The sequence below is a fragment of the Copadichromis virginalis genome, linkage group LG17, assembly GCF_057382275.1.
Source record: "Copadichromis virginalis isolate Kocher_CV1m ecotype Utaka linkage group LG17, C_Virginalis_male_GT1.1, whole genome shotgun sequence".
In the NCBI taxonomy this organism is placed as follows: domain Eukaryota; kingdom Metazoa; phylum Chordata; class Actinopteri; order Cichliformes; family Cichlidae; genus Copadichromis; species Copadichromis virginalis.
The window spans coordinates 29,950,408-29,968,388 of NC_140634.1; the positions used below are offsets into that span (position 1 = coordinate 29,950,408).

Genomic DNA, 17,981 nt, shown 5'->3' on the forward strand with positions numbered 1-17,981 from the left:
TGGGACCTATTACACCTTTGGGCAACACATCAGTGCTGTCGCTAACTAAGGGGGTACTTATAAGAGGCAAATCGTACCACGCCCAGGCATTTAACCCCCAAAAGTCATGAAAAGTCAATGAAAGAAAAGATAGTGTATTAAAATGTGGGAAGTAAAAGGGACTACCTGAAGCCAAGAACAGTGAGTGTAGGCCAGCTGGGTACAGTGGGACAGTCAAGCTCAAGCACTCCCCAAATCCAAGCCAGTATATCAATAGCTACAATCAATTTCTATAGTAACACAAATAGTAATTTGCTGGATTTTTAAAGTCCTGTTATGTTGAGTGCTTTTAGTAATAGCGTTGTGTGTCTTTTTCACGGTCACGCCGGCAGATTGTGTGCGCACTGGAGCAGGACGATGCAGCCAGGAAACAGAGGCTGGCCTTTAAGCTGGAGCAGGTGGTGGCCTTCATGAGTCTGGAGAGCTGAGAACCGCACTTCCCAGGGTGCACTGGGAAGAGACCCCGTCAGAAACCGAGCTGTGCCTGAGCGAAGACCTGTCCCCATCTTTTTTCATCATGTGACTTCCTCCCTCAGCCTTTCAGAGATGAATTCTTCCTCTAACTTTTTTTCTGCTTCCTGTTTTTGTTTTTTGTTGTTGTTGTTTTTTTTTCTTCCCATTCACTCTGCTGCATAGACTAGTTTACCTGAAGTTATGCGAGGGGTGGCCCGGAGCTGAGGTTGGCGTTTCCCACAGTGCAATGTGGGGGATCCCTCAGCTTCACCACAGAGAAGCTTCAAGGGGTGATTGCTTGAAAGCTGGCCATATTGGCAATGTGTCGATCCCCCCCTGTTGGAAGGAAAGAGGGGAAAAACATTTTTATGTTGCCTTCAAGAATTTACACCGATAGGTAATTCTTTAAAAACCACAATGTTGGGTGTCCATTTTGTTGAGAACTTTTCAGAATAGGATAGTTAAAATAAAACCATCTCTAGAGTTCAGTTTATTGTAGTTCTATATTAAATATACAGAATCAAGAGGAAGCATCAACACTGATGACTGCAAGCCAAATGAACACCTCTGAAGAAAATTCATGCAAGGATGGTTTGCCAAGTTTACACTGTACCTTCAAGCAAAGCATACATATCCGTGAAATCTGGGGCAAATCCAGGCAAGCCTAGAATGTTCTTGTGTTCTTTAATGTAGCTGGAGTTGTATTTAAGAAAAAGACTGATGGGGGAAGGGAAGGATTATCGCTTCTCTGAACTTTTCCTTTACTGAACCATGATGAACTTTACAAACCAGAGCATCCCCAGCCTATAGCCCTTTGCGACATGCACACATTTTTACCTGGCCCAGCATACATTTAAGAAAGTGCTCATGATTTCTGCTTCCATTTGGCTTATATAGCTACTGCAAAATTAAGCTATTAGATGAAACCCTGGAGCCCCCGCCCAAGTTGGATCCTTTGTAAAAAAAGAAAAAGCACACAACCAACTCTGGAAGACAGTGTTTTGACTGCTGCTCCAAACACCAGTAGCAGTCTTTGCCTGGCTCTTGCCACTTCCAACCTTGTGTCGCCGCTGCGACGGTCTATCAAAGCACACACATGCACACAAAACGCACACACACTCAGCAGCTACCCAACATCCTGACTGCCCAGATTTCTACGCCAACAATGGAGGACGTAAAGGGAAGAGCTGACTGAAATGCACTGGGTAAGAAACTGCTTGATCAAGAAAAACAAGAATGATTCAATACAGCGTGTGCTACCTAAAGAGGCTCTGTTGTGAGAGTAGCACTTCTTTCCCGGAATGTCCCAAGTTTAAGACTTTTGTGTGAAGAAATCAAATGACACGGACTTAGTTGGTCAGCCAAAAACCAAAGGAGCTTGAAATTTTCAAAAATGGTCAAAAATGTATTTATAAAGTGCCACTGAGGAACTGACAAACAAAGGACTATGTATAAGACAACCACTTCTAAGACAAAAAAAAAAATATTGTGACTTGAACTTTAAGCAACATGTGTGATTTTTCTGACCTCAGTGTGTCGAGGTGAGAGGCTCTGTGGGCGAGGTGATCCGATCCTCCTTTCTCTTTTCATCATCCCGGGTCTCTCTGGCTCTCGGCACACCGTTCACCCCCTTTTTCGTCCAGCTCCTGACTTACCAGTTTTTCTGTTTTGCACAAGCATTGGAGATGGTAGCTAGTTGCATACGGCAAAAACCCCAACTCCTGAGTGTGTAACTGTTTGAGGCGCTCTTGTCTGTATTAGTGTAGTTGTCCTCAGTGGCGGCAGGGGGCGGCCTTCTCCAAACCTCAAAAAAAAAAAAGAGGAAAAAAGAAAAGAAATTAAAAAAAAAAAAAAGATCTGATAAAGCAGAGCAAGACGTGAGCATCACGGCAAGATAAACAGAAAATGATGGACATAGATAAGACTTGTTGGATGTGAATCCCCACTATGGGAGAGAGCGATGGAAAGATGGAGGCGCCCTCCGTACATTTTGACCTCTGCCCTTTCTTTTGCCTTGACAACGTGCCCCATGTGGTGATGTGAATGTGTGAAGACCGCCCTAGGTCCACCTTGGGTCCTTTATTGGCTTTTTAAGCGCATGTAAAACGTAAACAATTTAAGAAACTTATTTAAAAAAAAAAAAAAAGTGAAAAATAAGAAAATTAAGCCTTGCAATGATGATGTGGATGTGTTCTTTTATCTTTCTTTTGCTTGGAAGAATCAAGATGGAAAAAGTGGATTGTTCATGTTATAAAAACTATAACTTTCGTTTAAGGTGGAACCTTTATCCAGACCAGTCCCCCTATGACACAGTCTCGTCCCTATGATTTTTGTGACGTGATAGATGCTAAATAAAGGAGTTACTGTATACCTTTGCATGTTGACCTGTTTGGATGGTATGAAATTGAATTGCCTTGCAAAAAGATATTTAGAGACATCTACAACTGCTAGGGGCTTTTGAAGTCATTTCCAACACAACTGCTCATTTTCTGGATGTCATTTAAAGACAGCATGTACCCCATTTTGGATTTTCTTGTCCCATTTACTGTGTCCTCCATTATAGACCAGCACTCTTTGTGTGTGACAGCTGTGCCGCCTCTGCAGTTTAAATCTGGTCAGGCAGAACATTTGTTCTTTTTATTGGTTTTATTTTTTCCTATTGAAAACTGCGTTAGAGTATTTCATCGTGATAAATGCTCAACTTCCCAGAACAAAAAATCCCTCCTTTACAGTGATGAAGCCTGCCCATTTTTTTTTTTAAAGAACAGAATATGTGCAGTTATGAAAACAGACGGGTGTGATTAGATGCAGGTTCACGTCCTAAAAAGCAACGAAGGATTGCCTCAATTTGCCAGCGCAAGATGTGAAAATGAACACCAAGAACAAATTAAGTAGGCCTATACCTCTAATTTATCATCCATAGCAGGAGAGGCGCATTAGCTTTATTAGACTTGTGTTTTAGACTGAGTTTAGCAAGTGACTCCTTTTTTTAGAGGGGTCATTGTCTGTTAACAACTTTCTGCAGCTTTTTGAGAGGTGATCAAAAGGTTTTGGGAATTATGTCTTTGTGCATGTTTATCTCTGCAGTGTACACTGGATGTCCTCCACTGCATCTCAAAACCAACCTTTCAAGTTGAGTTTCAATTAGCAGATCTGGAGGAAGTCACAGTAAGGCAAGTCTGGCAAATGTTGAGCGAACAGACTTTGTGTGGCCACAGAACCCCTGCGTTTCGAGTGCACTGCGTGGCACACACCACACTTCAGACAAGGAAAGTCTGAACCCTGAGTTTATATTTAGGATACAGAACCTACTGGAACATTTGTTCCATGCAAGTTTGGGCTCTACTATATACACACTCTGAATGTGCAAATTGGACTTTTGGGATTTCACCTTCAGGGTTATCAGCTAGTGTTAATCATATATGGTTGTTCATCTTCATTTCCAAATTCACAGAACTTTTTGATCACATCTCATGCAGCATACAGAACTTCTATTATTTCAATTTAGGATTAATTTTAGGGACATCCAGGTTTCTGTTCCCAGCTGTGTGTTACTAAATAAGGTGAGAGCCCTTGGCTGTGATTGCAAGTCTGCTCCCCCGGTGTCTCATCCTGTCTTTCATTTCTCCCCCCCTCACCCTGTCACTTCCCGGGCAACAAAGGTCGTCTGGTAGTAGCCACCTAGCGTTGCCAAGAGCACAGATAAAGTTTCCACCTTCAAACGTTTTCTAGGAACTAAAAATGTCCTCCTAGCTCAGTGTTATAGCAGATGTTACACAAACATGCTAGAAAAGACTTTTACTAGATCATATTTGAAAGATAAAGAGTATCTTATTGAGAGATGAAAACGAAACCTGGGGGATATAAGGCGAGCTTCTCTAACTTTGTTATAATTAATTGTATACCTGTGTATGTAAATATAATGCATTCCTATTTTGCAGTCAAGAACAAAATACTATTTGTAATATAGAATAAACTTTATTATGAAACCAAGCATTTCACGAGTCTCGTTGTTCCTTATTGTGCCAGTTTGTGAGAAAAACCTACCTACAGTGCAAGCAAAGTAACACAATTCCATAACAATCAGCTTATAAAGACTACACTGTGTCTTTATGAGCTGGATGGCACTAATTTCCTTTTCAATTCCCGTGACAGTCGCTACAGGGTATGTTCAGGGACGTAGAGGCCATCGCAAATCCCCCACTGTGGGGTGCCAGACAAAGCAGCAAAGAAAAGCCACACAATAATGCATGACAAAGAGTCAATTGTACTCTGGGATTTCTCATTACTCCCTTGCTGTTGACTTTATACATGCCAGGATACACAAGGGATAGAACTGTACTGTAGCTGCAAGATCTCTCCGATGATAAGAAACACCATCATCTTTAGATCTTTAAAAAAGGTTGTCCACATAATTTTAGACTTTAAGTGTCCAAATTAGTCAAAATATGGATTCATTCATTCAATCAATCCTGCCCACAGTACCATTGGGGAAGATAAAGGAAACCGTGGATCTGGATCTGAATGCAAGTGGCTTCAAGGGTAAACCTCTAAATAAATATGTAAATTTGCATCCAGCAATCATAATGTATCTGAAGACTATCACACAGCAATGACATCCAATTCAGCTAAAGCCATTAACGTCATCATAGAGGCTGACACCGGCTAGCAAAGCATAAAGAAACATCCCTGCCAACTGAGAATTGAGGATGAAAGCTGAGGTACAAAAAGCTGGTTGATCCGTCGTGAGCAGCAGATAGTAGCACTGGATGGAGTCAGGTATTTAAGCAAGTAGGTATGCAAATGGCATCCTTAAAAATTATAGTCCTAAGCCACTGTTTTTACATCATTCATTGTTACAATTTAGAATGTAGAGGATTGGTTCTTGAGATATTACATCACATTTTTGAAGCAACATCCTAAGATTCGGTTTATACAATACACAAATACAGTGAGATATACCCCAGACCCGTAATGTATAAAAATAAAACATGAGAACACAAACAGTATCCTATTAACTGAAAAATTACTTGTACTATAAAAGTGACAGGGCATAAAAACTGTATGAATGAGAACAGAAAATGGTGATAGAATAAAAAAGATTATTCGAGAAGGAAGTACACAACAAAACAGAGCAAATGTATTTTGTTGTCTTAAGGTTCTAGAGACCAAGAAGGGGATATTTCCTGCATCTTATTGGAACTAAAGATCTATGTGGGACCAGAAAAGGTCTCAAAACAGAAGGAGAAATGATGAAAGTTTTTAATGAGCCTAGTGAAATTGCCTCAAAAGATTCAGGCCTCAACCAGCTGAACAGTTCAGACATCAAACGGAAGAGAGAGAAAAAACATGTCATCACCTTAAAGTTAAAAAAGAAAATCCTACATCTGCATCTTGCCAAATTTGTTAGTTTTCTAATTCCGCATTCCAAGCTGGATTTTTTTTTTTTTTTAATGTGGAAACTGGCTAATAGTGAATTTTCCAACTAATGTGCAACTCTGGTTTACTGGACCTGGACCTCTCATTGTATTTGGCTGCAAGTCAGCCTATTAACTTTGCCAACTTATGCAAATGCTGCTTAGCTCCTAATCTGTGTTGAAATAAAATAAGCTTCATGGGCTACCTCCACAGCTCCCGTTTATACTGTCAAGAGACAAGTTACAAAAGCCGATCGTCTTTAATGAGAGGCGTTTCCTGACATGATGTAACCAAATAACCAGGTCAAAAATATTAAGTAAACAGTCGCACTGGTAAAAGATTAGCTGAACCTGTAAGCTTCTTCCAGTTGAAGCCAGTCAAGCAGACCTGAAGCCATTCAGGAAATCAAGGAGGGAAATCCCTGCCTCTAAGCGCATGTCACTCTGCAGAGCTTAGCTGCAGTAAAGACATAACTGGTTTATTTTACTCTGCAACCTGCATTATTCAATGTCGTACATCAAAGGCAGCCAAAATGCACACTTTAATGTATTAAGTTTAATTTGGCTCACCGGCTTCGTTATCTCACAAAACACACAACCTCACAGGAAACTCTTTGTAACATCAACTTTTCCAACCGGTGCAGCTGCACAATAAAGCACAACACTACTTCATTACAACAAGGCCATCTTTAAAACACCTTCCCTGAAACACCCGGGGCTGAAAAAGTCAGAGGTAAGGTTTAAAAAAAAATGAGTAAATGGAAAACAGGAGTGACAAATGAGGAAATAGAAAGTTCTGTGCAGCACAGGAGGGCAGCGAAAGTGTGAAATGCAGAAAACAGGGTGACAACCTGCTGGACGGGTATATATGGATGTGAGAGGCTGCAGCACTCCAGCAGGCTTAGTACCTGACGAGGACGAGAGATTGAATTGGCCTAGTGTCACCCTCCATATACCAACCAGTGAACTGGGAGTAATGGGTGAGAAATAGAAAGAGGGAAGGTGGAGGGAGAAATAGCAGTAGGGAGAGGTGGGGGGGCTGCCAAGTGTTACCCTAATTTTCTGACTAGTGAGCTGGGAATAATGGAAGAGGAGAGAGGCAACTCTGTGAGGTGATGGGTTGAGAAAGGTTGGATGGAGGTATCAGAGGGGCAGGATGATCGAGGGCCGGCTATGATTGCTTTGCACCGAGGATGGTTTTCCACACTCCCATGATCACCACAGCTCTTTCACCTCAAATCCCCACCCTGCCATCACATCCCCAAGCACTGATGTGATGTGGCTATGGAGGGGAAAAAAACAAAAAACCTGAAGGTCCATCCACATGGAGGTCGAGGGATGGAAAAGAAGAAGTAGTGAGCGGTTTGGTGCTGTTGAGACATTCGGCATGTTGCAGGGCATGCAGGCTTACAGGGCAGGACAATCAATAACGCTGGACCTGCTGCTTTAGGGACTTGAACCCATAATCATTCCTTGGTCACCTTAGCTAAAAAGACTGATCTTCAAGAAGAGAAACTATATTTACCGTCAACAAAGCAATTCAAATGACTAATCTCACCATCAGCTTCTAGGTCAAAGTTCCCTCACAAAGAAAGACTTGAACGAAACTAATGTTACAGAAAGATACGAGGAAGTTTTCAAATCCAAGCTTGTGCACTTTATGGCATGGTGGCATGCTCATTACTTGCACATATACCTAAGTTGTGTTTAATGGTTTGGTTTGGCTAATACCACCCACCTGACTAAAGGGGGAGGAGCCAGAAGTGTCAAGTATTAGAAGGTGAAAACAGCTCGATTCTTTTTTTCTTTATTTTTATTTTTTTTTTAAATCATCTGTTGTCAACCTCTGTCATACGCATCTTCGGTGGAGCTGGGAGCTGATCCTCGATGAGGCCTTCCTCAAACCACAGCCTCTGGCCTAACTTGTTGCTTTGTTATTATTGGTCATTAGCTGTACCCCGCCTCTCGCCCTATGACAGCTGGGATAGGCTCCAGCGCCCCCCGCGACCCTGAAAAGGAGAAGCGGAAGCGAATGGATGGATGGATGGATGGTCATTAGTCATTTACATTTGTGTCCTTGCTAGTGAATTTCCAACTCTCTGCATAAATACGGTCTCTCATCCACATTTGAGCTTCACAAATGTGCATGAAAGCATGTAACTGCATGGGTTAATATTTAGAATTAAAAAAAATCACCACCACAAGTTGAATCACAAAACAATGAAATCCATCACAGAATATTACCAAAGATATTATCCATATAGGCCCTTTAATTATTATTTAATTATAATAATTTGTACATTTTTAATATATGACCACTTTCAGCTCAAAACTAAAGCAAAAAAAAATGTTCAACTGGGCTCATTTCTACTAACTTTGTAGTTTTTTTATTCAACGTAGAACGATGATTATTCACACTGTATCAGAATCAGCAGCTCTCAGTACATTCCCTCAGAGTATCTCCTCACCTTCACTGAATTACAGCAGGTTAAGTTGCTGCATTGTGTCCATAGAAGGACAGCTTCACGAATATATTGAGCTAAAGTAGAAAGTATTTCAGTTTGGCAAGCATTCATCCTTCCCAAGACTTTTACTAAAACATCTGGCTCTTGCTTGTGATTTCAAGTTTTGGAATTGAATTTTTCGTGTGGCTGCTATCACTGGCTGCTTTTCTGACTACCAGACTGGCAGGATGGATGACTTGATGATAGCAGAACAGTCTGGACACTGGTTGACGGGTCTAATTTCAGCAGTGGACTCAGATATTGACAACTGCACACAAGCAGATGGAAGTAATTTCCGATATTAGTCTATTCTCCTCCATCTGTTCTGTCTTGGTAAACATTTGTGTTGCTGGTAACAGGAGGGATAGAGTGGGAGAGAAATGAGACGGACATGGATACATCCAGAAAAACCCCTCATAGTACAGATGGAGAATAAAGATACAAATCTGTCAAAGGGTTTAGAGCTAAGACTTTAAGTGACCTTCAAGCTGAGGTGTACACTGTGAGTCTGCTGAGTCGAACCAGTAAAAGTATAAGTGTGCGATAGTTCTACCAGACAGAACTCGAGTCCTGTGTAATGCATCACCTTCTAACTCCAGGATAACCGGTGCAAATGCTAAAAATTATTCTGATGATACCAAACTCCATCTCTGAAACCTTCATTCCAGCATTGCTGACTACTTCCACTGCATAAATAAGCTGTACAGTTGCAGAGTCAAGAAAAACAGCCTGTTATGGTAAACATTATTACACCTATAACGCACACACAATCTCTCTTCTAAATCCCCCTCCCCGCATTTCAGCTCCTAATCAATAAGATCCATGGAATTCCTTTTAAGGAGCCCATTTGCTCCTCGGACTCCAGCGAATTACCAAAGCTGCGTGAGCCTGTACAATACAATAAATTGATTATCTGGTTCAGATGTTCATTGAATTTATTTTGATTCTATTGTCTGCTTTCATGCCTGGCACGTTCTTCCTCTTGATAATGGATTACAGCTGTGCAGCAGATCGGTACGGTTTTGTGCTCTTGGAATGGTTTTAAACTGGAATTTCAAAAAACATTCCTAAGCCATTACTTTAAAGCAATATGCAACAAAACAACTTTATATTAAAGGTACATATACTGTATTCAACAATAACTATTGTTCAGATCAGTAGTATCTTTTGTCATTATAAAACTAGTATCCTCTTAACATGAGCAGGTACCACAAAACAAGACCCTGATAAATATGCGCCATTCTTACGTAATAAAATACAAAACCATAAATTTTAATGACCAAATAACTCAATTAGTTAAAAAGACAATGTTTAGTATCCCCCAGTTTAATGCGAGGCATGGCTCATAACTACTCTGAGACTTATTAAACTGCACAGTTATTCGTTTCCTTCCTTTTTATACTTAGGAAATCCATCATAGCACAAACACACTGCAATGAACAGAGCCTGTAATGAGTTACAACTTAAAGGGGAAAAAAATGGGTATTTTTTTTAATCATTCTCTTTTTTAAAAATAAGCGTTAGGTGACTACAACTGAACTCTCTCTTCTTAGGGTCACTTGAGAGATCTTTTTAAGCTTTTCTTCAAGCCAGGAACAAATTGACTAAACTTGCTGTAATTTAGTTATTTACAAAAAAAAAAGAAAAAAAAAAAAAAGAGAGTGTCCATGGAAACTAAGGCTTTAATAGGTACCGGTGTGCTACAAATATGCATGCCATTAACCAACTAGGTATTGGTGAAAATCTGCACCTTATTATAAGTATATTAACTGTTATTCAAGCTTTCTAGCCATACACAGTTATGCAGCTGAGACTGAGACATAGTAATGACCCAAAAATAAACCATTCTGTTAAAGATTTTTTTAAATAAAAATCAGTGGAACAACACTAACATAAAAAAAAATGCATGACTGCTAAAATTAGAAACTTCCCACCTTTGAATTATGCTGAAAAACTAGTTAATGCATTTGTGACTTGTAGGCTGGAATTTCTTAGTATCAGGTTTTCTAAACGCTCTCTGAAAGCCTTAAACTTGTAGTACTAACAGGGACCAGAGAGATGGAGATAATATTTCTCTTATATTAGCTCTATTTGTTGCTGGCTCTTGATAAATCCAGAACTCTATTTACAATCCTAAAATAAAGTTTTGAATGATCAGGCCCCATCATATCTTAGAGACTTTTAAGCACAGACTTTCTACAGTTTCCAAAAGTAATGGGAGGCCGAGCCTTCACTTATCTCCTCTGTGGCACCAGCTCCCAGTTTGGATTCTGGAGTCAGACACCCTCTCTATTTCTAAGATTAGCCTTAAAACTGTCTTTTTAGATAAAGCTCAGGGGACCCTGAACCATTCCTTACAGAAGTTATGCTGCTATAGGCTTCACATTATATAATGAGTATTTCTTTTCCACTCCTATGTTTTTTTCATATGCCCTTCCTCCATTCTTCCCCCCAACCAGTTATTGCAGATGGCTGCAGTTCCCTGAAGCTGGCTCTAACAGGCTTCTTTCTGTTAAAAGCGAGTTCTTCCTTCCCACCATCGCCAAATGTTTGCCCATAAAGGATCATCTGACTGTTGAGCTGTTGTCTGCGATATCGTAGGATCTTTACCCTTACAGTCTAAAGCACCTTGAAGCATCTGTTGTTGTAAATTAGTGTAATTTAAATCAAAATTAATGAAACATGCAATACAGAAGCCATTTGTTGTCGTCTATTATGTCAGCAACACCACTGCTAAGAGAAATGGTGATATGCTAATTGTTTGAACTGTCAAAATGAAATTGCTCAAAACAAAAGTTACCCATATGGACATTAAAGCCTTTACAGCTTATCCAGAGGTAAAAATAAATACATAAATACAATTTCTAATTTAGTGAGTGCACAAAAGGATGATCATGAGTAATGTTATATTGATTGTGTGTAAGATAAAAGAGTAGAAATATGAAGAAATTGAGAGAAAATGACGATTTGCTGCTCTTTAATACAGACTCAAACATTGGCGATGATAATATCAGGAAAAAAATACATCTGTTTTTGTGAGCCGATCTGGTGAGCCAGCACACAAAGGGCAGCCCTGTATCATAGTCAGCCACCTGTGGGCTTTTGTCCCTGGCCCGTCACGTCACATATCCCCGCCATGTTAGCCTGTCTACAATGGACAGGAGCCCATCAGCTGGATTCAGCGCTGGCCCTGGCCTCTGTGATCTGACTGCTGTATGATACACAAAGCAAAATCCCACTAGACAGACTCACACAGGGATTAACACAAATACCCCCCACCCTCACCCAATAAAAAAAAAAACACCCATATGTGAACAAAGCCACACACGTTTTCACAGCTTCTCCAGCACCAACATTATGAATATGAATAACCCTCTGGCCCAGATTTTAGCGAGCTGTACCATTCGGTGCTGCGTTCAAGCCTTCAAGATGTCAACACAGCGACAGAAGGGCAAACTGAGAAACAAATCTAACAACACAGTGTGGGCCAGCAATAGGCTATAGGCATCAGCCATTGATCGAGGGTGATGAGGGGGAAAAAAGGGGTGTCCCAGTGCTGGCCCAATATGCTTTATTTAGCAGAGCAAATCTGAGCAGAGCCCAGTGACTTGCACCAGTTGTTTATGCACTAAAAGTCCATGTGGTGAACTAAAAACTTTGCAATTCAAGAACCTAACTTGTCGAGAGACTTGTGACGACAGCTTGCTGAGAGGGTACAGATTGTAGAGGGGTACAAACGATGGAAGGAAGATCTACCTCTAATCCAATTCAGTGGCAGCCATTTGAATAATTGATGTGGGGACATAAATTGGTTCATTCCAGATGTCCCCTGCTCCCTTAATCAATACTGATTCCCTTAATCAATGGTTGGCTGCCCAGCCCATGACTTTGGCTGTTCTACCCCCACACAGCCAGGCTGCAGCCAAAGCTTCCCACAGTCCGAGTCACAGGTGGTTGGCTGCAAAGTGGCTGTTTGCAGTGATAGACTCTGGGTAATTGAGGCTCTTACCCGGCGGGGTTGGGGTGGTGAGAGCAGCGGTGGGGAGACTGCAGATTGGTCTCTTTTGTGGAGAAGGCACATGGCTTCCATTGGGAAATAACTGCAAATTGATTTCAAGACTGCCTTGAAAAGAAAACTTTCATCATGGAGAGAGCGACTTGATTAATTAAAAGACAGAGGAACATGGATAGATGCTCTAGGTTGGTGACTAGCTAGAGTGATATTCAGCGTGACTTTCCTAGAGATGTGAGAAAGGGCAAGAAGACACTCACTTGCTGCATAAAGAACCTGAACTTGCTCATTTCTATGCTAATAATCTGCATACAGAAAAGCTGACAAATATGGAGTACACACACACACAGAGCCAGATAATAGTGGGCAGAAGGAGCTGTGTGCCAGGATGCCAGGACAGAGTGGAGCATAGCAGTGTGTGACAGCTGTGTGGCACAGCTGGGGGAGACAGATAACCCTCAGTCTGTATGAGCTGACAAAACATCCCTCCTCAGAAGACTGAACACAACTTCACCTGGCTCTGCTTGCTTTCTCATCATCCCTCTGTACCCGTTGCTCTTGTTGTTCCTCTAAATACCCCTCTCTTTCAAACTGCCTCTCATTTTCTACTCCCACAATCCATGTGCCCGTTACATCCCTCACCTTTTCAATATCCTTTTCATATCTGTTCCTTTTCAAAATGTAGCCTGCAGCTGACAGGACACCGTCTAGCACCTGGCTAGAGTGGGCTGCAGGCTGCCAGCAGGACACTTGCGGTGGTCTATAAATGTCAGGGTATAAGTGTCAGGGGGATGTAACGGGCAAAAGGACTCACATCCAATAACAGGTATAAAGCACAGGCAGCTAATTTGTTAAGGAAGAGAATAAATACAGTGTGCTGATCAGGAAAGAGAAAATTAACATAACAATCAAATCTGGCACATGTCTTAAAAATCATGTTTCCAACAGACTTTTGTTACATCTTTCACACAGCTTCAGATGACACCTGCAGAGCCATTTCAAGTTATGCAAAAATCCGTTTCTGGGACGGTGCTGCATGCTTGATGGAATCCCTAGAGATCGCGGCACAGACGTGCCTGCTGTATTCCTGCAGTTTGTTGATTTTTCAGCCCCAACGAATTATTAAAGCATCGAAGTCTTGACATATTATCATCATCCAATAAATCAAGATGTGTCCATTTCTATTTCACATCTGAAATAACAAAAACATGATAGCAAGATGGATTTCGGACTCTACAATTGTCAATAATGAAGCCACAACATGTGTTTATAGCACCGAATAACTAACCAAAACCGAAATGACAACTGCAGATGGGGACCTCTTAAGGGGGAATTGCACTTCAACTTGCATTAAACAAGTTGCAAGTATATTTGAACCAACAACATAATTGGGGTTCTTAAAAAGCTTTTTGTGAACATTGCTAGCCATTTTGTAAACGCGTGCAGAATACAGCACATGTATGTAAACTGTGTTTGTATGCTTGCTTATGCTGATGTAATGTTTAATATCCAATCAGCATTCAAACACACACTTTGGCTCTGAAGTCTTGCTTGGAGCTGACTGGCAGCATCCTTGGAGGGAGGCACAGCTATAATCAATTTACACAACAATCACAGATCTGCACACAGCAACCTTCAACAAGTCCTTGAAAGCTTGAATCTCTCTGCTGATCACAAGCCGTCAGCAGAAGCTGATTAATGAATTAGATGTTCATATGTGCGTTTAAAGTCACACCAGCTCTGCTACAGTAGTAATCCTCACACTAGCGTTTGGCAGAATGAAAAGCGGCTATCCGTTATGTCTGGCTGTATTTAGAATCAAATGTCGCATACGTGATAAGAGTCACTCTGAATTTTAAAAGTGGGACAACAGAGCACATTTTTAATGAAAAATAGGAAGGGAACAGTGACAGGGTAGAGTGAAAAAAAAGCAGGAAGCTGGTGGTATGATCTTTTAAAGTTATTAAACATATAGGAATGAAACCAAGTCCCTTTTATATAAGTCAGATATAACAAAAACGATGAACTACGGACTGAAAAAAACCACAAGGCACAACCTCATTATTTGTAAATGCAGAAAATCTGTCAAACTGATACGAGTGTTTCCTCCTATTTCTTTGCAATATAAATGTTGCTACTAATTTTACTAGATACACATAGGAAAAAAATGGAAGGATGCTTGCTGTACTCTGTCAAACAGGAGATACGGCAGAGCGAGACACTTGTTGTGAGACGCTCGCTCACTGTCAGTATCCATCTGTTTACCTTGCTGCCAAAATGGCGCTGGTGAGGAAAAACAAGTGTTCTCTTCAAAGGCCATTAAAAATGGATGCGGGAATTAACAGATCATACGATTTTGGTGGTTGTTTTGGTTTTTTGTATGTGTGTTTGTTTGTTTTTCCAAAGCTCTCAGACCACTTTACGCCTCGGGTTGAAAGATCACCACTCTAAAACATCTCATCACATAACGACAATACTGAATCCCCCACCGTTATGAACCTGAAACACACTTGCAGCTAATGAGCTGAGCAATTAACTTCTAAACGTGCAGAAACTCTGTCACCAGGGAGTTAACCACATGCGCTGCCTGTACGAAACTAAATATAATTGATTGTTCCCATATTTTAATCAGCCTAAAAAGGGAGGCGCTGGTGGAAGGATGAGGTTTTAGGACTCAATCTGCTAATCGATCAACCTGACACAGGTGTTGACAACCTGCCATCGGGAGCTGACAGTTAAATGTCCAACAGCTCGTCACAGGAGTATATGTGACAGATCTAATGTCGGGTATGACTCGTAATGGGCCCTTGGGTCACACCGCAGCCAGCAAGAGTGTCATTTAGGTGCCCAGAGGTCACATTCTAGTCTAGCAAACACAAACAGCCCTGTTGGTAACCAGGGACATCATTGTCACTGGGCACTGAAGAGTGTGTGCGTGTGGGTGTGTGTAGAGACAGTGTGAGATGGAGGGGGTTGTCTTTAAGGAAAAAGAACGTACTGACAGAGTGGAGACAAAGTGGAGAGGGAAATGCACTTTTCAAATGTCACCTTGCCTTGCCACCCTTTATGCTCAGAGAAAGAATGGTGTGAAATAGTAAAAAAAAAAAAAAAAGCTTCTCGTTTTCAGAACGTCTTGGGATGTACAAAGGAAAAGGAAGCTAAATCTCTGGTATGCTGATATGGTTTTTAACACTATATAAAGTCCAGCATTATAACTTCAAACTCTGTTAAACCTTAAAACACACCATTCTTTAACTAATTGGACACACTGCACATTATTAAGAATGCTTGATTTGACTCATATATACTGATGAAATGAAGCCAGTTACCAGTTTGAAGATCGAAATAAGTAAAGCCTTGTAAAATAAAACAGTAACTCCTAATTAAACTCGTCTTGAACACAGTTGGCAGATAATTGTTAAACATTTTAAAATCTAATTTACTCAAAGGCTGCCAAAGCAGATAAATGCAAAAGGCCTTTCATTTTTAACCTGTTTAATTTTAACATTGCCCTCCAATCACCAAATCAATGCTGTATGAGTATGTATGAAGTATGACTTTTTCCTCCAATACTCTTAAATCTTTGGTTCATTCAAACTCAGATCTGGGTAAGCATAAATGTAAAAATCCGGTAGTGTCTGACTCACTAAAAATTTGGTCTCAAATTAGAAAGCATTTTCATTGGCGTCAATGTTCAATCTTTACACCATTAATTCATAATCAAGCATACACATTGCTCTCAGGATCAACATTCCAGCTATGGACTTCCAAAGGGATACACACAATCAAGGATCTGTTTATTGATAATCTTTTTCCTTCGTTTCAACAACTTCAACAAAAATTTTCCATAGAAAACAGAGATTTTTTCAAGTATTTACAAATACGTCATTTTATTAAAGAAACGTTTCCATCCTTTCCCAATGAACCACAAAAGCTAGTTTCAGATGATCTATTCTTAATGAACCCGCTAAAGAAAGGAGCTATTTCTAGGATCTACAACCAACTTTTGCAAATAGACAGTACAACTACATTGGACCACTTGAGAAATGCTTGGAGTGAAGAACTGGCTACTAACATCACTAAAGATCAATGGACTAAGGCACAAGAACTGGTTCACTCCACTTCTGTCTGCTGCAGGCATGGACTGCTACAATTTAAGGTCTTGCATAGGCTCCATCTGTCTAAATTGAAGGTTTCAAGGATGTTTCCAGGGGCCGATTCAAGATGTGATCGATGTGGCCAGAATTCTGCCTCATTGTCACATATGTTTTGGACATGTCCTAATATCGCTACCTACTGGTCTAAAATATTTAAAACTTTGTCTGATATTTTTAAAAAACAGCTCCCCCCAGACCCAGTAATGGCACTATTTGGTGTAGCTACAGTTAAAAACTTAAATAATAAACAAATTCGTGCTCTGAGCTTTATAACATTGCTTGCAAGACGCCTTATACTTCTAAATTGGAAAAATAAAGCCCCCCCAACTCATTCTGCTTTATTAAGAGACACAACGTATCATTTACAGTTGGAGAAAATTAAATTTTCATTAAGAGATAATGTTAAACAGTTTTACCTAATTTGGCAACCCTTTATAGATTACTTTAATAAGTAAAACCGAGAGGTTTGGCCTCCTCTCATATCTGCCCCAAGATTATATATATGGGCCTACGCAGGTGTTGTTGTTTTTTTCTTGGGGGGGGGGGGGGGGGGGGGGGGGGGGGGGTTCGTTTGTTTTTTTTTTTGTTTTTCTTTTCCTCTCTCCCTCCTTTGAATATACTTGTTTAGGATAATAAATGTGTATGTATAGATATGATTGTTTATATAATGATAATTATATTTTATATAAAAAGGATGGGGAGAGGAAGGAAGGGAAGGGAAAAAAAGAGGGGAGGAGAAGGGACAAGGTGAAAAAAGAAAAAAGGAAAACTATGTCAATGTAAATGAAATATATACTTTGTTGCCTGATTTGAATAAAGAAAGGAAAAACCTTAAAACACACCATTCTTTAACTAATTGGACACACTGCACATTATTAAGAATGCTTGATTTGACTCATATATACTGATGAAAAGAAGCCAGTTACCAGTTTGAAGATCGAAATAAGTAAAGCCTTGTAAAATAAAACAGTAACTCCTAATTAAACTCGTCTTGAACACAGTTGGCAGATAATTGTTAAACATTTTAAAATCTAATTTACTCAAAAGCTGGCAAAGCAGATAAATGCAAAAGGCCTTTCATTTTTAACCTGTTTAATTTTAACATTGCCCTCCAATCACCAAATCAATGCTTATTTGGGGAAAAAAACATGTAAAAGCATTGATGGAGTCAGTTTTCATCATTATTCACTAATCCAGTGAACTACCACCTCAACTTTTTTTCCCCACCGCTTTTAGTCACACATGCCTGAGACTGTCTAGTAAAAAATGGGTACTCCCCAACTGGTTGCAAGTGTTTACCGGAGCTTGCTAGCTGATGAGCTAAAGAGGGTTCTTCACTAAAAACCTCAGGCCCTCCAAGGTTTGGAGGCCTATCTCCACCCACCACCACTTCCCCTGC

The 17,981-nt window shown here is 40.4% G+C and overlaps 1 protein-coding gene and 1 long non-coding RNA gene across 2 annotated transcripts in view; one reads left to right on the forward strand and one right to left on the reverse strand.

Moving 5' to 3' along the window:
- Positions 1–4,488, forward strand: part of plxna4 (plexin A4) — a 243,291-nt gene extending 238,803 nt beyond the window's left edge. The window contains exon 32 of the mRNA XM_085437437.1: positions 372–4,488. Within this exon, the coding sequence (XP_085293563.1) occupies positions 372–467 (96 nt within the window). The 3' untranslated portion in view covers positions 468–4,488. The remainder of the gene's footprint in view (positions 1–371) is intronic.
- Positions 449–17,981, reverse strand: part of LOC146689663 (uncharacterized) — a 125,641-nt gene continuing 108,108 nt past the window's right edge. Inside the window, exons 4-5 of the long non-coding RNA XR_014916152.1 lie at positions 2,020–2,296; positions 449–828 (exon numbers count right to left, since the gene is read on the reverse strand). This is a non-coding gene — a long non-coding RNA (uncharacterized LOC146689663). The remainder of the gene's footprint in view (positions 829–2,019; positions 2,297–17,981) is intronic.